We start from the raw sequence: 21928 nt of genomic DNA on the forward strand, positions 1-21928 counted from the left end.
AGTTATAGTGACTGTCAATTATCAAGGCTAGCTTTTCTTCACATGACCTTGGGGCAAAAAAAGGTTGGCTCTACACTTGAATTAATACCCCCATCTTATTTTCCCTAGTGGTGAGAGCAGCACCAGGAAAGGATGTTGTGTTCTTGCTGGATGGATCCGATTCTACTAGAACTGGATTCCCCGCTATGCAAGACTTTGTTGAAAGAGTTGTGCAGACGCTCAGTGTGGATGACAACAAAGACCGCGTGTCAGTGGTTCAGTACAGCAGAGACCCAGCTGTCCAGTTCTACCTGAACACGTATACGACAAAGAAGCAGATCCTTGACACTGTCAGAGGTTTGAGGCACAAAGGCGGACGACCCACCAACACTGGAGCGGCTCTCCAGTACTTGAGGGACAACGTCTTCACGGCCTCTGCTGGAAGCAGACGTCTTGAAGGCGTTCCACAGCTCTTGATTCTGCTGAATGGTGGAAGGTCGTTTGACACTGTGGATGCGCCAGCCTCTGCCCTCAAACAGTTGGGTGTGTCTGTCGTTGTAATTGGAAGCAGAGGATCTGACAGCAGAGAACTGCAGACGATATCCCAGGACCCAAGTAACGCTCTGACTGTGTCTGACTTTACTGAGCTCCCCAATGTACAACAGCAACTGGAGTCTTTGGTGGAGTCTGTAGTAACTGATGTCATCCCAGAAGTACCAACTGAATCTGGTACGTCAAACACACTTTTAGCTTGGTCAAGCGGCTTGCAGACAATTTTTGATTCATAATTGCAACAACTGACCAAGCAATACACTTGATTAGATCCATAGGTGCAATTTCAGAGGGAGTAGTAGCTTTAGAACTACCATGGAACATAAACAGCAGCTGTTGACTTTAAACCTCATCTATTACAGTCTGTCAGTCCAGTTAGGTCATGAGCATACTGTTATCAAATACCTTCATTGTTTTCATCTTCTTACTTTTCTCAGCTGACACTCCCAAAAGGGATATTGTATTCCTGCTGGATGGTTCTGACGGCTCAAGGAATGGCTTCACTGCCATGCGTGATTTTGTTGAGCGAGAGGTGGAGAAACTCAATGTGGGAGACAACAAGGACCGTGTCACTGTGGTCCAGTACAGCAGAGACGCAGAGGCCCATTTCTATCTGAACACATACAACACAAAACAGGATGTTATTGATTCCATCAGAGGGCTCAGACACAGAGGAGGAAGAACCCTGAACACTGGGGCAGCCCTCCAATATGTCAGGGACAACGTCTTTACTAACTCCTCAGGGAGTCGGCGCTCGCAAGGTGTTCCACAACTGTTGATCCTGCTCACTGGGGGAAGGTCCTCTGACAATGTGGATACCCCAGCCTCTGCTCTCAAGCAGCAGGGCGTCATTGTCGCTGGCATTGGCACGAGGGGTTCAGACAGTAGAGAGCTGCAGAAGATATCGTACGAACCAAATTATGCTCTGTCAGTGTCGGACTTCAACGACCTCCCCCGTGTCCAAGAGCAGCTGTCCACTGTACTGAGCAAAGTTGTAGTGAGGGCCACGCCCATGACACCAACAGTGACTGGTAAGAAGTACACCGATTTTCACTTTTCAAGCTCCAACTGGGGTGCAATTTCATTCATATCGAAGCATGTGGGACGAGTTTTAATTCATGTTCCATCGCTATATAAACACATTTGTAAGAAAGTTATAGTGACTGTCAATTATCAAGGCTAGCTTTTCTTCACATGACCTTGGGGCAAAAAAAGGTTGGCTCTACACTTGAATTAATACCCCCATCTTATTTTCCCTAGTGGTGAGAGCAGCACCAGGAAAGGATGTTGTGTTCTTGCTGGATGGATCCGATTCTACTAGAACTGGATTCCCCGCTATGCAAGACTTTGTTGAAAGAGTAGTGCAGACGCTCAGTGTGGATGACAACAAAGACCGCGTGTCAGTGGTTCAGTACAGCAGAGACCCAGCTGTCCAGTTCTACCTGAACTCGTATACGACAAAGAAGCAGATCCTTGACACTGTCAGAGGTTTGAGGCACAAAGGCGGACGACCCACCAACACTGGAGCGGCTCTCCAGTACTTGAGGGACAACGTCTTCACGGCCTCTGCTGGAAGCAGACGTCTTGAAGGCGTTCCACAGCTCTTGATTCTGCTGAATGGTGGAAGGTCGTTTGACAGTGTGGATGCGCCAGCCTCTGCCCTCAAACAGTTGGGTGTGTCTGTCGTTGTAATTGGAAGCAGAGGATCTGACAGCAGAGAACTGCAGACGATATCCCAGGACCCAAGTAACGCTCTGACTGTGTCTGACTTTACTGAGCTCCCCAATGTACAACAGCAACTGGAGTCTTTGGTGGAGTCTGTGGTAACTGATGTCATCCCAGAAGTACCAACTGAATCTGGTACGTCAAACACACTTTTAGCTTGGTCAAGCGGCTTGCAGACAATTTTTGATTCATAATTGCAACAACTGACCAAGCAATACACTTGATTAGCTTCATAGGTGCAATTTGAGAGGGAGTAGTAGCTTTAGAACTACCATGGAACATAAACAGCAGCTGTTGACTTTAAACCTCATCTATTATAGTCTGTCAGTCCAGTTAGGTCATGAGCATACTGTTATCAAATACCTTCATTGTTTTCATCTTCTTACTTTTCTCAGCTGACACTCCCAAAAGGGATATTGTATTCCTGCTGGATGGTTCTGACAGCTCAAGGAATGGCTTCACTGCCATGCGTGATTTTGTTGAGCGAGAGGTGGAGAAACTCAATGTGGGAGACAACAAGGACCGTGTCTCTGTGGTCCAGTACAGCAGAGACGCAGAGGCCCAATTCTATCTGAACACATACAACACAAAACAGGATGTTGTTGATTCCATCAGAGGGCTCAGACACAGAGGAGGAAGAACCCTGAACACTGGGGCAGCCCTCCAATATGTCAGGGACAACGTCTTTACCAACTCCTCAGGGAGTCGGCGCTCACAAGGTGTTCCACAACTGTTGATCCTGCTCACTGGGGGAAGGTCCTCTGACAATGTGGATACCCCAGCCTCTGCTCTCAAGCAGCAGGGCGTCATTGTCGCTGGCATTGGCACGAGGGGTTCAGACAGTAGAGAGCTGCAGAAGATATCGTACGAACCAAATTATGCTCTGTCAGTGTCGGACTTCAACGACCTCCCCCGTGTCCAAGAGCAGCTGTCCACTGTATTGAGCAAAGTTGTAGTGAGGGCCACGCCCATGACACCAACAGTGACTGGTAAGAAGTACACCGATTTTCACTTTTCAAGCTCCAACTGGGGTGCAATTTCATTCATATCGAAGCATGTTGGACGAGTTTTAATTCATGTTCCATCGCTATATAAACACATTTGTAAGAAAGTTATAGTGACTGTCAATTATCAAGGCTAGCTTTTCTTCACATGACCTTGGGGCAAAAAAAGGTTGGCTCTACACTTGAATTAATACCCCCATCTTATTTTCCCTAGTGGTGAGAGCAGCACCAGGAAAGGATGTTGTGTTCTTGCTGGATGGATCCGATTCTACTAGAACTGGATTCCCAGCTATGCAAGACTTTGTTGAAAGAGTAGTGCAGACGCTCAGTGTGGATGACAACAAAGACCGCGTGTCAGTGGTTCAGTACAGCAGAGACCCAGCTGTCCAGTTCTACCTGAACACGTATTCGACAAAGAAGCAGATCCTTGACACTGTCAGAGGTTTGAGGCACAAAGGCGGACGACCCACCAACACTGGAGCGGCTCTCCAGTACTTGAGGGACAACGTCTTCACGGCCTCTGCTGGAAGCAGACGTCTTGAAGGCGTTCCACAGCTCTTGATTCTGCTGAATGGTGGAAAGTCCTTTGACAGTGTGGATGCCCCAGCCTCTGCCCTCAAACAGTTGGGTGTGTCTGTCGTTGTAATTGGAAGCAGAGGATCTGACAGCAGAGAACTGCAGACGATATCCCAGGACCCAAGTAACGCTCTGACTGTGTCTGACTTTACTGAGCTCCCCAATGTACAACAGCAACTGGAGTCTTTGGTGGAGTCTGTAGTAACTGATGTCATCCCAGAAGTACCAACTGAATCTGGTATGTCAAACACACTTTTAGCTCGGTCAAGCGGCTTGCAGACAATTTTTGATTCATAATTGCAACAACTGACCAAGCAATACACTTGATTAGCTTCATAGGTGCAAATTGAGAGGGAGTAGTAGCTTTAGAACTACCATGGAACATAAACAGCAGCTGTTGACTTTAAACCTCATCTATTATAGTCTGTCAGTCCAGTTAGGTCATGAGCACACTGTTATCAAATACCTTCATTGTGTTCATCTTCTTACTTTTCTCAGCTGACACTCCCAAAAGGGATATTGTATTCCTGCTGGATGGTTCTGACAGCTCAAGGAATGGCTTCACTGCCATGCGTGATTTTGTTGAGCGAGAGGTGGAGAAACTCAATGTGGGAGACAACAAGGACCGTGTCTCTGTGGTCCAGTACAGCAGAGACGCAGAGGCCCAATTCTATCTGAACACATACAACACAAAAGAGGATGTTGTTGATTCCATCAGAGGGCTCAGACACAGAGGAGGAAGAACCCTGAACACTGGGGCAGCCCTCCAATATGTCAGGGACAACGTCTTTACTAACTCCTCAGGGAGTCGGCGCTCACAAGGTGTTCCACAACTGTTGATCCTGCTCACTGGGGGAAGGTCCTCTGACAATGTGGATACCCCAGCCTCTGCTCTCAAGCAGCAGGGCGTCATTGTCGCTGGCATTGGCACGAGGGGTTCAGACAGTAGAGAGCTGCAGAAGATATCATCTGAACCAAATTATGCTCTGTCAGTGTCGGACTTCAACGACCTCCCCCGTGTCCAAGAGCAGCTGTCCACTGTATTGAGCAAAGTTGTAGTGAGGGCCACGCCCATGACACCAACAGTGACTGGTAAGAAGTACACCGATTTTCACTTTTCAAGCTCCAACTGGGCTGCAATTTCATTCATATCGAAGCATGTTGGACGAGTTTTAATTAATGTTCCATAGCTATATAAACACATTTGTAAGAAAGTTATAGTGACTATCAATTATCAAGGCTAGCTTTTCTTCACATGACCTTGGGGCAAAAAAAGGATGGCTCTACACTTGAATTAATACCCCCATCTTATTTTCCCTAGTGGTGAGAGCAGCACCAGGAAAGGATGTTGTGTTCTTGCTGGATGGATCCGATTCTACTAGAACTGGATTCCCAGCTATGCAAGACTTTGTTGAAAGAGTAGTGCAGACGCTCAGTGTGGATGACAACAAAGACCGCGTGTCAGTGGTTCAGTACAGCAGAGACCCAGCTGTCCAGTTCTACCTGAACACGTATACGACAAAGAAGCAGATCCTTGACACTGTCAGAGGTTTGAGGCACAAAGGCGGACGACCCACCAACACTGGAGCGGCTCTCCAGTACTTGAGGGACAACGTCTTCACGGCCTCTGCTGGAAGCAGACGTCTTGAAGGCGTTCCACAGCTCTTGATTCTGCTGAATGCTGGAAAGTCCTTTGACAGTGTGGATGCCCCAGCCTCTGCCCTCAAACAGTTGGGTGTGTCTGTCGTTGTAATTGGAAGCAGAGGATCTGACAGCAGAGAACTGCAGACGATATCCCAGGACCCAAGTAACGCTCTGACTGTGTCTGACTTTACTGAGCTCCCCAATGTACAACAGCAACTGGAGTCTTTGGTGGAGTCTGTAGTAACTGATGTCATCCCAGAAGTACCAACTGAATCTGGTACGTCAAACACACTTTTAGCTCGGTCAAGCGGCTTGCAGACAATTTTTGATTCATAATTGCAACAACTGACCAAGCAATACACTTGATTAGCTTCATAGGTGCAAATTGAGAGGGAGTAGTAGCTTTAGAACTACCATGGAACATAAACAGCAGCTGTTGACTTTAAACCTCATCTATTATAGTCTGTCAGTCCAGTTTGGTCATGAGCATACTGTTATCAAATACCTTCATTGTGTTCATCTTCTTACTTTTCTCAGCTGACACTCCCAAAAGGGATATTGTATTCCTGCTGGATGGTTCTGACAGCTCAAGGAATGGCTTCACTGCCATGCGTGATTTTGTTGAGCGAGAGGTGGAGAAACTCAATGTGGGAGACAACAAGGACCGTGTCTCTGTGGTCCAGTACAGCAGAGACGCAGAGGCCCAATTCTATCTGAACACATACAACACAAAAGAGGATGTTGTTGATTCCATCAGAGGGCTCAGACACAGAGGAGGAAGAACCCTGAACACTGGGGCAGCCCTCCAATATGTCAGGGACAACGTCTTTACTAACTCCTCAGGGAGTCGGCGCTCACAAGGTGTTCCACAACTGTTGATCCTGCTCACTGGGGGAAGGTCCTCTGACAATGTGGATACCCCAGCCTCTGCTCTCAAGCAGCAGGGCGTCATTGTCGCTGGCATTGGCACGAGGGGTTCAGACAGTAGAGAGCTGCAGAAGATATCGTACGAACCAAATTATGCTCTGTCAGTGTCGGACTTCAACGACCTCCCCCGTGTCCAAGAGCAGCTGTCCACTGTATTGAGCAAAGTTGTAGTGAGGGCCACGCCCATGACACCAACAGTGACTGGTAAGAAGTACACCGATTTTCACTTTTCAAGCTCCAACTGGGGTGCAATTTCATTCATATCGAAGCATGTTGGACGAGTTTTAATTCATGTTCCATAGCTATATAAACACATTTGTAAGAAAGTTATAGTGACTGTCAATTATCAAGGCTAGCTTTTCTTCACATGACCTTGGGGCAAAAAAAGGTTGGCTCTACACTTGAATTAATACCCCCATCTTATTTTCCCTAGTGGTGAGAGCAGCACCAGGAAAGGATGTTGTGTTCTTGCTGGATGGATCCGATTCTACTAGAACTGGATTCCCAGCTATGCAAGACTTTGTTGAAAGAGTAGTGCAGACGCTCAGTGTGGATGACAACAAAGACCGCGTGTCAGTGGTTCAGTACAGCAGAGACCCAGCTGTCCAGTTCTACCTGAACACGTATACGACAAAGAAGCAGATCCTTGACACTATCAGAGGTTTGAGGCACAAAGGCGGACGACCCACCAACACTGGAGCGGCTCTCCAGTACTTGAGGGACAACGTCTTCACGGCCTCTGCTGGAAGCAGACGTCTTGAAGGCGTTCCACAGCTCTTGATTCTGCTGAATGCTGGAAAGTCCTTTGACAGTGTGGATGCCCCAGCCTCTGCCCTCAAACAGTTGGGTGTGTCTGTCGTTGTAATTGGAAGCAGAGGATCTGACAGCAGAGAACTGCAGACGATATCCCAGGACCCAAGTAACGCTCTGACTGTGTCTGACTTTACTGAGCTCCCCAATGTACAACAGCAACTGGAGTCTTTGGTGGAGTCTGTAGTAACTGATGTCATCCCAGAAGTACCAACTGAATCTGGTACGTCAAACACACTTTTAGCTCGGTCAAGCGGCTTACAGACAATTTTTGATTCATAATTGCAACAACTGACCAAGCAATACACTTGATTAGCTTCATAGGTGCAATTTCAGAGGGAGTAGTAGCTTTAGAACTACCATGGAACATAAACAGCAGCTGTTGACTTTAAACCTCATCTATTATAGTCTGTCAGTCCAGTTAGGTCATGAGCACACTGTTATCAAAAACCTTCATTGTTTTCATCTTCTTACTTTTCTCAGTTGACACTCCCAAAAGGGATATTGTATTCCTGCTGGATGGTTCTGACAGCTCAAGGAATGGCTTCACTGCCATGCGTGATTTTGTTGAGCGAGAGGTGGAGAAACTCAATGTGGGAGACAACAAGGACCGTGTCTCTGTGGTCCAGTACAGCAGAGACGCAGAGGCCCAATTCTATCTGAACACATACAACACAAAACAGGATGTTGTTGATTCCATCAGAGGGCTCAGACACAGAGGAGGAAGAACCCTGAACACTGGGGCAGCCCTCCAATATGTCAGGGACAACGTCTTTACCAACTCCTCAGGGAGTCGGCGCTCGCAAGGTGTTCCACAACTGTTGATCCTGCTCACTGGGGGAAGGTCCTCTGACAATGTGGATACCCCAGCCTCTGCTCTCAAGCAGCAGGGCGTCATCGTCGCTGGCATTGGCACGAGGGGTTCAGACAGTAGAGAGCTGCAGAAGATATCATCTGAACCAAATTATGCTCTGTCAGTGTCGGACTTCAACGACCTCCCCCGTGTCCAAGAGCAGCTGTCCACTGTATTGAGCAAAGTTGTAGTGAGGGTCACGCCCATGACACCAACAGTGACTGGTAAGAAGTACACCGATTTTCATTATTCAAGCTCCAACTGGCGTGCAATTTCATTCATATCGAAGCATGTTGGACGAGTTTTAATCCATGTTCCATAGCTATATAAACACATTTGTAAGAAAGTTAGATTGGCTGTCAATAATCAAGGCTAGCTTTTCTTCACATGACCTTAGGGGCAACAAAAGGTTGGCTCTACACTTGAATTAATACCCCCCATCTTATTTTCCCTAGTGGTGAGAGCAGCACCAGGAAAGGATGTTGTGTTCTTGCTGGATGGATCCAATTCTACTAGAACTGGATTCCCAGCTATGCAAGACTTTGTTGAAAGAGTAGTGCAGACGCTCAGTGTGGATGACAACAAAGACCGCGTGTCAGTGGTTCAGTACAGCAGAGACCCAGCTGTCCAGTTCTACCTGAACACGTATACGACAAAGAAGCAGATCCTTGACACTGTCAGAGGTTTGAGGCACAAAGGCGGACGACCCACCAACACTGGAGCGGCTCTCCAGTACTTGAGGGACAACGTCTTCACGGCCTCTGCTGGAAGCAGACGTCTTGAAGGCGTTCCACAGCTCTTGATTCTGCTGAATGGTGGAAGGTCGTTTGACACTGTGGATGCGCCAGCCTCTGCCCTCAAACAGTTGGGTGTGTCTGTCGTTGTAATTGGAAGCAGAGGATCTGACAGCAGAGAACTGCAGACGATATCCCAGGACCCAAGTAACGCTCTGACTGTGTCTGACTTTACTGAGCTCCCCAATGTACAACAGCAACTGGAGTCTTTGGTGGAGTCTGTGGTAACTGATGTCATCCCAGAAGTACCAACTGAATCTGGTATGTCAAACACACTTTTAGCTCGGTCAAGCGGCTTGCAGACAATTTTTGATTCATAATTGCAACAACTGACCAAGCAATACACTTGATTAGCTTCATAGGTGCAAATTGAGAGGGAGTAGTAGCTTTAGAACTACCATGGAACATAAACAGCAGCTGTTGACTTTAAACCTCATCTATTATAGTCAATCAGTCCAGTTTGGTCATGAGCACACTGTTATCAAATACCTTCATTGTGTTCATCTTCTTACTTTTCTCAGCTGACACTCCCGAAAGGGATATTGTATTCCTGCTGGATGGTTCTGACAGCTCAAGGAATGGCTTCACTGCCATGCGTGATTTTGTTGAGCGAGAGGTGGAGAAACTCAATGTGGGAGACAACAAGGACCGTGTCTCTGTGGTCCAGTACAGCAGAGACGCAGAGGCCCAATTCTATCTGAACACATACAACACAAAACAGGATGTTGTTGATTCCATCAGAGGGCTCAGACACAGAGGAGGAAGAACCCTGAACACTGGGGCAGCCCTCCAATATGTCAGGGACAACGTCTTTACTAACTCCTCAGGGAGTCGGCGCTCACAAGGTGTTCCACAAATGTTGATCCTGCTCACTGGGGGAAGGTCCTCTGACAATGTGGATACCCCAGCCTCTGCTCTCAAGCAGCAGGGCGTCATTGTCGCTGGCATTGGCACGAGGGGTTCAGACAGTAGAGAGCTGCAGAAGATATCATCTGAACCAAATTATGCTCTGTCAGTGTCGGACTTCAACGACCTCCCCCGTGTCCAAGAGCAGCTGTCCACTGTATTGAGCAAAGTTGTAGTGAGGGCCACGCCCATGACACCAACAGTGACTGGTAAGAAGTACACCGATTTTCACTTTTCAAGCTCCAACTGGGGTGCAATTTCATTCATATCGAAGCATGTTGGACGAGTTTTAATTCATGTTCCATAGCTATATAAACACATTTGTAAGAAAGTTATAGTGACTGTCAATTATCAAGGCTAGCTTTTCTTCAGATGACCTTGGGGTAAAAAAAGGTTGGCTCTACACTTGAATTAATACCCCCATCTTATTTTCCTTAGTGGTGAGAGCAGCACCAGGAAAGGATGTTGTGTTCTTGCTGGATGGATCCGATTCTACTAGAACTGGATTCCCAGCTATGCAAGACTTTGTTGAAAGAGTAGTGCAGACGCTCAGTGTGGATGACAACAAAGACCGCGTGTCAGTGGTTCAGTACAGCAGAGACCCAGCTGTCCAGTTCTACCTGAACACGTATTCGACAAAGAAGCAGATCCTTGACACTGTCAGAGGTTTGAGGCACAAAGGCGGACGACCCACCAACACTGGAGCGGCTCTCCAGTACTTGAGGGACAACGTCTTCACGGCCTCTGCTGGAAGCAGACGTCTTGAAGGCGTTCCACAGCTCTTGATTCTGCTGAATGGTGGAAGGTCGTTTGACAGTGTGGATGCGCCAGCCTCTGCCCTCAAACAGTTGGGTGTGTCTGTCGTTGTAATTGGAAGCAGAGGATCTGACAGCAGAGAACTGCAGACGATATCCCAGGACCCAAGTAACGCTCTGACTGTGTCTGACTTTACTGAGCTCCCCAATGTACAACAGCAACTGGAGTCTTTGGTGGAGTCTGTGGTAACTGATGTCATCCCAGAAGTACCAACTGAATCTGGTACGTCAAACACACTTTTAGCTTGGTCAAGCGGCTTGCAGACAATTTTTGATTCATAATTGCAACAACTGACCAAGCAATACACTTGATTAGATCCATAGGTGCAATTTCAGAGGGAGTAGTAGCTTTAGAACTACCATGGAACATAAACAGCAGCTGTTGACTTTAAACCTCATCTATCATAGTCTGTCAGTCTAGTTAGGTCATGAGCACACTGTTATCAAATACCTTCATTGTTTTCATCTTCTTACTTTTCTCAGCTGACACTCCCAAAAGGGATATTGTATTCCTGCTGGATGGTTCTGACAGCTCAAGGAATGGCTTCACTGCCATGCGTGATTTTGTTGAGCGAGAGGTGGAGAAACTCAATGTGGGAGACAACAAGGACCGTGTCTCTGTGGTCCAGTACAGCAGAGACGCAGAGGCCCAATTCTATCTGAACACATACAACACAAAAGAGGATGTTGTTGATTCCATCAGAGGGCTCAGACACAGAGGAGGAAGAACCCTGAACACTGGGGCAGCCCTCCAATATGTCAGGGACAACGTCTTTACTAACTCCTCAGGGAGTCGGCGCTCACAAGGTGTTCCACAACTGTTGATCCTGCTCACTGGGGGAAGGTCCTCTGACAATGTGGATACCCCAGCCTCTGCTCTCAAGCAGCAGGGCGTCATCGTCGCTGGCATTGGCACGAGGGGTTCAGACAGTAGAGAGCTGCAGAAGATATCATCTGAACCAAATTATGCTCTGTCAGTGTCGGACTTCAACGACCTCCCCCGTGTCCAAGAGCAGCTGTCCACTGTATTGAGCAAAGTTGTAGTGAGGGTCACGCCCATGACACCAACAGTGACTGGTAAGAAGTACATCGATTTTCATCTTTCAAGCTCCAACTGGGGTGCAATTTCATTCATATCGAAGCATGTTGGACGAGTTTTAATTCATGTTCCATCGCTATATAAACACATTTGTAAGAAAGTTATAGTGACTGTCAATTATCAAGGCTAGCTTTTCTTCACATGACCTTAGGGGCAACAAAAGGATGGCTCTACACTTGAATTAATACCCCCCATCTTATTTTCCTTAGTGGTGAGAGCAGCACCAGGAAAGGATGTTGCATTCTTGCTGGATGGATCCGATTCTACTAGAACTGGATTCCCAGCTATGCAAGACTTTGTTGAAAGAGTAGTGCAGACGCTCAGTGTGGATGACAACAAAGACCGCGTGTCAGTGGTTCAGTACAGCAGAGACCCAGCTGTCCAGTTCTACCTGAACTCGTATACGACAAAGAAGCAGATCCTTGACACTGTCAGAGGTTTGAGGCACAAAGGCGGACGACCCACCAACACTGGAGCGGCTCTCCAGTACTTGAGGGACAACGTCTTCACGGCCTCTGCTGGAAGCAGACGTCTTGAAGGCGTTCCACAGCTCTTGATTCTGCTGAATGGTGGAAGGTCGTTTGACACTGTGGATGCGCCAGCCTCTGCCCTCAAACAGTTGGGTGTGTCTGTCGTTGTAATTGGAAGCAGAGGATCTGACAGCAGAGAACTGCAGACGATATCCCAGGACCCAAGTAACGCTCTGACTGTGTCTGACTTTACTGAGCTCCCCAATGTACAACAGCAACTGGAGTCTTTGGTGGAGTCTGTGGTAACTGATGTCATCCCAGAAGTACCAACTGAATCTGGTATGTCAAACACACTTTTAGCTCGGTCAAGCGGCTTGCAGAGAATTTTTGATTCATAATTGCAACAACTGACCAAGCAATACACTTGATTAGATCCATAGGTGCAATTTCAGAGGGAGTAGTAGCTTTAGAACTACCATGGAACATAAACAGCAGCTGTTGACTTTAAACCTCATCTATCATAGTCTGTCAGTCTAGTTAGGTCATGAGCACACTGTTATCAAATACCTTCATTGTGTTCATCTTCTTACTTTTCTCAGCTGACACTCCCAAAAGGGATATTGTATTCCTGCTGGATGGTTCTGACGGCTCAAGGAATGGCTTCACTGCCATGCGTGATTTTGTTGAGCAAGAGGTGGAGAAACTCAATGTGGGAGACAACAAGGACCGTGTCTCTGTGGTCCAGTACAGCAGAGACGCAGAGGCCCAATTCTATCTGAACACATACAACACAAAAGAGGATGTTGTTGATTCCATCAGAGGGCTCAGACACAGAGGAGGAAGAACCCTGAACACTGGGGCAGCCCTCCAATATGTCAGGGACAACGTCTTTACTAACTCCTCAGGGAGTCGGCGCTCGCAAGGTGTTCCACAACTGTTGATCCTGCTCACTGGGGGAAGGTCCTCTGACAATGTGGATATCCCAGCCTCTGCTCTCAAGCAGCAGGGCGTCATTGTCGCTGGCATTGGCACGAGGGGTTCAGACAGTAGAGAGCTGCAGAAGATATCATCTGAACCAAATTATGCTCTGTCAGTGTCGGACTTCAACGACCTCCCCCGTGTCCAAGAGCAGCTGTCCACTGTATTGAGCAAAGTTGTAGTGAGGGTCACGCCCATGACACCAACAGTGACTGGTAAGAAGTACACCGATTTTCACTTTTCAAGCTCCAACTGGGGTGCAATTTCAATCATATCGAAGCATGTTGGACGAGTTTTAATTAATGTTCCATAGCTATATAAACACATTTGTAAGAAAGTTATAGTGACTGTCAATTATCAAGGCTAGCTTTTCTTCACATGACCTTAGGGGCAACAAAAGGATGGCTCTACATTTGAATTAATACCCCCCATCTTATTTTCCCTAGTGGTGAGAGCAGCACCAGGAAAGGATGTTGTGTTCTTGCTGGATGGATCCGATTCTACTAGAACTGGATTCCCAGCTATGCAAGACTTTGTTGAAAGAGTAGTGCAGACGCTCAGTGTGGATGACAACAAAGACCGCGTGTCAGTGGTTCAGTACAGCAGAGACCCAGCTGTCCAGTTCTACCTGAACTCGTATACGACAAAGAAGCAGATCCTTGACACTGTCAGAGGTTTGAGGCACAAAGGCGGACGACCCACCAACACTGGAGCGGCTCTCCAGCACTTGAGGGACAACGTCTTCACGGCCTCTGCTGGAAGCAGACGTCTTGAAGGCGTTCCACAGCTCTTGATTCTGCTGAATGGTGGAAGGTCGTTTGACACTGTGGATGCGCCAGCCTCTGCCCTCAAACAGTTGGGTGTGTCTGTCGTTGTAATTGGAAGCAGAGGATCTGACAGCAGAGAACTGCAGACGATATCCCAGGACCCAAGTAACGCTCTGACTGTGTCTGACTTTACTGAGCTCCCCAATGTACAACAGCAACTGGAGTCTTTGGTGGAGTCTGTGGTAACTGATGTCATCCCAGAAGTACCAACTGAATCTGGTATGTCAAACACACTTTTAGCTCGGTCAAGCGGCTTGCAGACAATTTTTGATTCATAATTGCAACAACTGACCAAGCAATACACTTGATTAGCTTCATAGGTGCAATTTCAGAGGGAGTAGTAGCTTTAGAACTACCATGGAACATAAACAGCAGCTGTTGACTTTAAACCTCATCTATTATAGTCTGTCAGTCCAGTTAGGTCATGAGCATACTGTTATCAAATACCTTCATTGTTTTCACCTTCCTACTTTTCTCAGCTGACACTCCCAAAAGGGATATTGTATTCCTGCTGGATGGTTCTGACAGCTCAAGGAATGGCTTCACTGCCATGCGTGATTTTGTTGAGCGAGAGGTGGAGAAACTCAATGTGGGAGACAACAAGGACCGTGTCTCTGTGGTCCAGTACAGCAGAGACGCAGAGGCCCATTTCTATCTGAACACATACAACACAAAACAGGATGTTGTTGATTCCATCAGAGGGCTCAGACACAGAGGAGGAAGAACCCTGAACACTGGGGCAGCCCTCCAATATGTCAGGGACAATGTCTTTACCAACTCCTCAGGGAGTCGGCGCTCACAAGGTGTTCCACAACTGTTGATCCTGCTCACTGGGGGAAGGTCCTCTGACAATGTGGATACCCCAGCCTCTGCTCTCAAGCAGCAGGGCGTCATTGTCGCTGGCATTGGCACGAGGGGTTCAGACAGTAGAGAGCTGCAGAAGATATCGTACGAACCAAATTATGCTCTGTCAGTGTCGGACTTCAACGACCTCCCCCGTGTCCAAGAGCAGCTGTCCACTGTATTGAGCAAAGTTGTAGTGAGGGTCACGCCCATGACACCAACAGTGACTGGTAAGAAGTACATCGATTTTCATCTTTCAAGCTCCAACTGGGGTGCAATTTCATTCATATCGAAGCATCTTGGACGAGTTTTAATTCATGTTCCATCGCTATATAAACACATTTGTAAGAAAGTTATAGTGACTGTCAATTATCAAGGCTAGCTTTTCTTCACATGACCTTAGGGGCAACAAAAGGATGGCTCTACACTTGAATTAATACCCCCCATCTTATTTTCCTTAGTGGTGAGAGCAGCACCAGGAAAGGATGTTGTGTTCTTGCTGGATGGATCCGATTCTACTAGAACTGGATTCCCAGCTATGCAAGACTTTGTTGAAAGAGTAGTGCAGACGCTCAGTGTGGATGACAACAAAGACCGCGTGTCAGTGGTTCAGTACAGCAGAGACCCAGCTGTCCAGTTCTACCTGAACTCGTATACGACAAAGAAGCAGATCCTTGACACTGTCAGAGGTTTGAGGCACAAAGGCGGACGACCCACCAACACTGGAGCGGCTCTCCAGTACTTGAGGGACAACGTCTTCACGGCCTCTGCTGGAAGCAGACGTCTTGAAGGCGTTCCACAGCTCTTGATTCTGCTGAATGGTGGAAGGTCGTTTGACACTGTGGATGCGCCAGCCTCTGCCCTCAAACAGTTGGGTGTGTCTGTCGTTGTAATTGGAAGCAGAGGATCTGACAGCAGAGAACTGCAGACGATATCCCAGGACCCAAGTAACGCTCTGACTGTGTCTGACTTTACTGAGCTCCCCAATGTACAACAGCAACTGGAGTCTTTGGTGGAGTCTGTGGTAACTGATGTCATCCCAGAAGTACCAACTGAATCTGGTATGTCAAACACACTTTTAGCTCGGTCAAGCGGCTTACAGACAATTTTTGATTCATAATTGCAACAACTGACCAAGCAATACACTTGATTAGCTTCATAGGTGCAATTTCAGAGGGAGTAGTAGCTTTAGAACTACCATGGAACATAAACAGCAGCTGTTGACTTTAAACCTCATCTATTATAGTCTGTCAGTCCAGTTAGGTCATGAGCACACTGTTATCAAAAACCTTCATTGTTTTCATCTTCTTACTTTTCTCAGTTGACACTCCCAAAAGGGATATTGTATTCCTGCTGGATGGTTCTGACAGCTCAAGGAATGGCTTCACTGCCATGCGTGATTTTGTTGAGCGAGAGGTGGAGAAACTCAATGTGGGAGACAACAAGGACCGTGTCTCTGTGGTCCAGTACAGCAGAGACGCAGAGGCCCAATTCTATCTGAACACATACAACACAAAACAGGATGTTGTTGATTCCATCAGAGGGCTCAGACACAGAGGAGGAAGAACCCTGAACACTGGGGCAGCCCTCCAATATGTCAGGGACAACGTCTTTACCAACTCCTCAGGGAGTCGGCGCTCGCAAGGTGTTCCACAACTGTTGATCCTGCTCACTGGGGGAAGGTCCTCTGACAATGTGGATACCCCAGCCTCTGCTCTCAAGCAGCAGGGCGTCATCGTCGCTGGCATTGGCACGAGGGGTTCAGACAGTAGAGAGCTGCAGAAGATATCATCTGAACCAAATTATGCTCTGTCAGTGTCGGACTTCAACGACCTCCCCCGTGTCCAAGAGCAGCTGTCCACTGTATTGAGCAAAGTTGTAGTGAGGGTCACGCCCATGACACCAACAGTGACTGGTAAGAAGTACACCGATTTTCATTATTCAAGCTCCAACTGGCGTGCAATTTCATTCATATCGAAGCATGTTGGACGAGTTTTAATTCATGTTCCATAGCTATATAAACACATTTGTAAGAAAGTTAGAGTGGCTGTCAATAATCAAGGCTAGCTTTTCTTCACATGACCTTAGGGGCAACAAAAGGTTGGCTCTACACTTGAATTAATACCCCCCATCTATTTTCCCTAGTGGTGAGAGCAGCACCAGGAAAGGATGTTGTGTTCTTGCTGGATGGATCCAATTCTACTAGAACTGGATTCCCAGCTATGCAAGACTTTGTTGAAAGAGTAGTGCAGACGCTCAGTGTGGATGACAACAAAGACCGCGTGTCAGTGGTTCAGTACAGCAGAGACCCAGCTGTCCAGTTCTACCTGAACACGTATACGACAAAGAAGCAGATCCTTGACACTGTCAGAGGTTTGAGGCACAAAGGCGGACGACCCACCAACACTGGAGCGGCTCTCCAGTACTTGAGGGACAACGTCTTCACGGCCTCTGCTGGAAGCAGACGTCTTGAAGGCGTTCCACAGCTCTTGATTCTGCTGAATGGTGGAAGGTCGTTTGACACTGTGGATGCGCCAGCCTCTGCCCTCAAACAGTTGGGTGTGTCTGTCGTTGTAATTGGAACCAGAGGATCTGACAGCAGAGAACTGCAGACGATATCCCAGGACCCAAGTAACGCTCTGACTGTGTCTGACTTTACTGAGCTCCCCAATGTACAACAGCAACTGGAGTCTTTGGTGGAGTCTGTAGTAACTGATGCCATCCCAGAAGTACCAACTGAATCTGGTATGTCAAACACACTTTTAGCTCGGTCAAGCGGCTTGCAGACAATTTTTGATTCATAATTGCAACAACTGACCAAGCAATACACTTGATTAGCTTCATAGGTGCAAATTGAGAGGGAGTAGTAGCTTTAGAACTACCATGGAACATAAACAGCAGCTGTTGACTTTAAACCTCATCTATCATAGTCTGTCAGTCTAGTTAGGTCATGAGCACACTGTTATCAAATACCTTCATTGTTTTCATCTTCTTACTTTTCTCAGCTGACACTCCCAAAAGGGATATTGTATTCCTGCTGGATGGTTCTGACAGCTCAAGGAATGGCTTCACTGCCATGCGTGATTTTGTTGAGCGAGAGGTGGAGAAACTCAATGTGGGAGACAACAAGGACCGTGTCTCTGTGGTCCAGTACAGCAGAGACGCAGAGGCCCAATTCTATCTGAACACATACAACACAAAACAGGATGTTGTTGATTCCATCAGAGGGCTCAGACACAGAGGAGGAAGAACCCTGAACACTGGGGCAGCCCTCCAATATGTCAGGGACAACGTCTTTACTAACTCCTCAGGGAGTCGGCGCTCACAAGGTGTTCCACAAATGTTGATCCTGCTCACTGGGGGAAGGTCCTCTGACAATGTGGATACCCCAGCCTCTGCTCTCAAGCAGCAGGGCGTCATTGTCGCTGGCATTGGCACGAGGGGTTCAGACAGTAGAGAGCTGCAGAAGATATCATCTGAACCAAATTATGCTCTGTCAGTGTCGGACTTCAACGACCTCCCCCGTGTCCAAGAGCAGCTGTCCACTGTATTGAGCAAAGTTGTAGTGAGGGCCACGCCCATGACACCAACAGTGACTGGTAAGAAGTACACCGATTTTCACTTTTCAAGCTCCAACTGGGGTGCAATTTCATTCATATCGAAGCATGTTGGACGAGTTTTAATTCATGTTCCATAGCTATATAAACACATTTGTAAGAAAGTTATAGTGACTGTCAATTATCAAGGCTAGCTTTTCTTCACATGACCTTGGGGTAAAAAAAGGATGACTCTACACTTGAATTAATACCCCCATCTTATTTTCCTTAGTGGTGAGAGCAGCACCAGGAAAGGATGTTGTGTTCTTGCTGGATGGATCCGATTCTACTAGAACTGGATTCCCAGCTATGCAAGACTTTGTTGAAAGAGTAGTGCAGACGCTCAGTGTGGATGACAACAAAGACCGCGTGTCAGTGGTTCAGTACAGCAGAGACCCAGCTGTCCAGTTCTACCTGAACACGTATACGACAAAGAAGCAGATCCTTGACACTGTCAGAGGTTTGAGGCACAAAGGCGGACGACCCACCAACACTGGAGCGGCTCTCCAGTACTTGAGGGACAACGTCTTCACGGCCTCTGCTGGAAGCAGACGTCTTGAAGGCGTTCCACAGCTCTTGATTCTGCTGAATGGTGGAAGGTCGTTTGACAGTGTGGATGCGCCAGCCTCTGCCCTCAAACAGTTGGGTGTGTCTGTCGTTGTAATTGGAAGCAGAGGATCTGACAGCAGAGAACTGCAGACGATATCCCAGGACCCAAGTAACGCTCTGACTGTGTCTGACTTTACTGAGCTCCCCAATGTACAACAGCAACTGGAGTCTTTGGTGGAGTCTGTGGTAACTGATGTCATCCCAGAAGTACCAACTGAATCTGGTACGTCAAACACACTTTTAGCTTGGTCAAGCGGCTTGCAGACAATTTTTGATTCATAATTGCAACAACTGACCAAGCAATACACTTGATTAGATCCATAGGTGCAATTTCAGAGGGAGTAGTAGCTTTAGAACTACCATGGAACATAAACAGCAGCTGTTGACTTTAAACCTCATCTATCATAGTCTGTCAGTCTAGTTAGGTCATGAGCACACTGTTATCAAATACCTTCATTGTTTTCATCTTCTTACTTTTCTCAGCTGACACTCCCAAAAGGGATATTGTATTCCTGCTGGATGGTTCTGACAGCTCAAGGAATGGCTTCACTGCCATGCGTGATTTTGTTGAGCGAGAGGTGGAGAAACTCAATGTGGGAGACAACAAGGACCGTGTCTCTGTGGTCCAGTACAGCAGAGACGCAGAGGCCCAATTCTATCTGAACACATACAACACAAAAGAGGATGTTGTTGATTCCATCAGAGGGCTCAGACACAGAGGAGGAAGAACCCTGAACACTGGGGCAGCCCTCCAATATGTCAGGGACAACGTCTTTACTAACTCCTCAGGGAGTCGGCGCTCACAAGGTGTTCCACAACTGTTGATCCTGCTCACTGGGGGAAGGTCCTCTGACAATGTGGATACCCCAGCCTCTGCTCTCAAGCAGCAGGGCGTCATCGTCGCTGGCATTGGCACGAGGGGTTCAGACAGTAGAGAGCTGCAGAAGATATCATCTGAACCAAATTATGCTCTGTCAGTGTCGGACTTCAACTACCTCCCCCGTGTCCAAGAGCAGCTGTCCACTGTATTGAGCAAAGTTGTAGTGAGGGTCACGCCCATGACACCAACAGTGACTGGTAAGAAGTACATCGATTTTCATCTTTCAAGCTCCAACTGGGGTGCAATTTCATTCATATCGAAGCATGTTGGACGAGTTTTAATTCATGTTCCATCGCTATATAAACACATTTGTAAGAAAGTTATAGTGACTGTCAATTATCAAGGCTAGCTTTTCTTCACATGACCTTAGGGGCAACAAAAGGATGGCTCTACACTTGAATTAATACCCCCCATCTTATTTTCCTTAGTGGTGAGAGCAGCACCAGGAAAGGATGTTGTGTTCTTGCTGGATGGATCCGATTCTACTAGAACTGGATTCCCAGCTATGCAAGACTTTGTTGAAAGAGTAGTGCAGACGCTCAGTGTGGATGACAACAAAGACCGCGTGTCAGTGGTTCAGTACAGCAGAGACCCAGCTGTCCAGTTCTACCTGAACTCGTATACGACAAAGAAGCAGATCCTTGACACTGTCAGAGGTTTGAGGCACAAAGGCGGACGACCCACCAACACTGGAGCGGCTCTCCAGTACTTGAGGGACAACGTCTTCACGGCCTCTGCTGGAAGCAGACGTCTTGAAGGCGTTCCACAGCTCTTGATTCTGCTGAATGGTGGAAGGTCGTTTGACACTGTGGATGCGCCAGCCTCTGCCCTCAAACAGTTGGGTGTGTCTGTCGTTGTAATTGGAAGCAGAGGATCTGACAGCAGAGAACTGCAGACGATATCCCAGGACCCAAGTAACGCTCTGACTGTGTCTGACTTTACTGAGCTCCCCAATGTACAACAGCAACTGGAGTCTTTGGTGGAGTCTGTGGTAACTGATGTCATCCCAGAAGTACCAACTGAATCTGGTATGTCAAACACACTTTTAGCTCGGTCAAGCGGCTTGCAGAGAATTTTTGATTCATAATTGCAACAACTGACCAAGCAATACACTTGATTAGATCCATAGGTGCAATTTCAGAGGGAGTAGTAGCTTTAGAACTACCATGGAACATAAACAGCAGCTGTTGACTTTAAACCTCATCTATCATAGTCTGTCAGTCTAGTTAGGTCATGAGCACACTGTTATCAAATACCTTCATTGTGTTCATCTTCTTACTTTTCTCAGCTGACACTCCCAAAAGGGATATTGTATTCCTGCTGGATGGTTCTGACGGCTCAAGGAATGGCTTCACTGCCATGCGTGATTTTGTTGAGCAAGAGGTGGAGAAACTCAATGTGGGAGACAACAAGGACCGTGTCTCTGTGGTCCAGTACAGCAGAGACGCAGAGGCCCAATTCTATCTGAACACATACAACACAAAAGAGGATGTTGTTGATTCCATCAGAGGGCTCAGACACAGAGGAGGAAGAACTCTGAACACTGGGGCAGCCCTCCAATATGTCAGGGACAACGTCTTTACTAACTCCTCAGGGAGTCGGCGCTCGCAAGGTGTTCCACAACTGTTGATCCTGCTCACTGGGGGAAAGTCCTCTGACAATGTGGATATCCCAGCCTCTGCTCTCAAGCAGCAGGGCGTCATTGTCGCTGGCATTGGCACGAGGGGTTCAGACAGTAGAGAGCTGCAGAAGATATCATCTGAACCAAATTATGCTCTGTCAGTGTCGGACTTCAACGACCTCCCCCGTGTCCAAGAGCAGCTGTCCACTGTATTGAGCAAAGTTGTAGTGAGGGTCACGCCCATGACACCAACAGTGACTGGTAAGAAGTACACCGATTTTCACTTTTCAAGCTCCAACTGGGGTGCAATTTCAATCATATCGAAGCATGTTGGACGAGTTTTAATTAATGTTCCATAGCTATATAAACACATTTGTAAGAAAGTTATAGTGACTGTCAATTATCAAGGCTAGCTTTTCT

General features: G+C 47.4%; 2 protein-coding genes across 4 annotated transcripts in view; both read left to right on the forward strand.

Annotated features, from left to right (window-relative positions):
- Positions 1-21928, forward strand: part of LOC308131174 (collagen alpha-3(VI) chain-like) — an 83838-nt gene that overhangs the window by 28288 nt on the left and 33622 nt on the right. The window lies entirely within an intron of this gene.
- LOC308131337 (uncharacterized protein) overlaps positions 1-21928 on the forward strand; it is a gene marked incomplete at both ends in the record, with an annotated part of 33120 nt that overhangs the window by 6548 nt on the left and 4644 nt on the right. The window contains 26 exons of the mRNA XM_080498065.1: positions 109-708; positions 969-1562; positions 1792-2391; positions 2652-3245; positions 3475-4074; positions 4335-4928; positions 5158-5757; positions 6018-6611; positions 6841-7440; positions 7701-8294; positions 8526-9125; positions 9386-9979; positions 10209-10808; positions 11069-11662; positions 11894-12493; positions 12754-13347; positions 13579-14178; positions 14439-15032; positions 15264-15863; positions 16124-16717; positions 16948-17547; positions 17808-18401; positions 18631-19230; positions 19491-20084; positions 20316-20878; positions 21118-21769. Coding sequence (XP_080354191.1) covers positions 109-708; positions 969-1562; positions 1792-2391; positions 2652-3245; positions 3475-4074; positions 4335-4928; positions 5158-5757; positions 6018-6611; positions 6841-7440; positions 7701-8294; positions 8526-9125; positions 9386-9979; positions 10209-10808; positions 11069-11662; positions 11894-12493; positions 12754-13347; positions 13579-14178; positions 14439-15032; positions 15264-15863; positions 16124-16717; positions 16948-17547; positions 17808-18401; positions 18631-19230; positions 19491-20084; positions 20316-20878; positions 21118-21769 — 15543 coding nt within the window. The remainder of the gene's footprint in view (positions 1-108; positions 709-968; positions 1563-1791; positions 2392-2651; positions 3246-3474; positions 4075-4334; positions 4929-5157; positions 5758-6017; positions 6612-6840; positions 7441-7700; positions 8295-8525; positions 9126-9385; positions 9980-10208; positions 10809-11068; positions 11663-11893; positions 12494-12753; positions 13348-13578; positions 14179-14438; positions 15033-15263; positions 15864-16123; positions 16718-16947; positions 17548-17807; positions 18402-18630; positions 19231-19490; positions 20085-20315; positions 20879-21117; positions 21770-21928) is intronic.

This window comes from Blennius ocellaris, assembly GCF_963422515.1.
Source record: "Blennius ocellaris genome assembly, chromosome: 6".
Lineage (NCBI taxonomy): Eukaryota > Metazoa > Chordata > Actinopteri > Blenniiformes > Blenniidae > Blennius > Blennius ocellaris.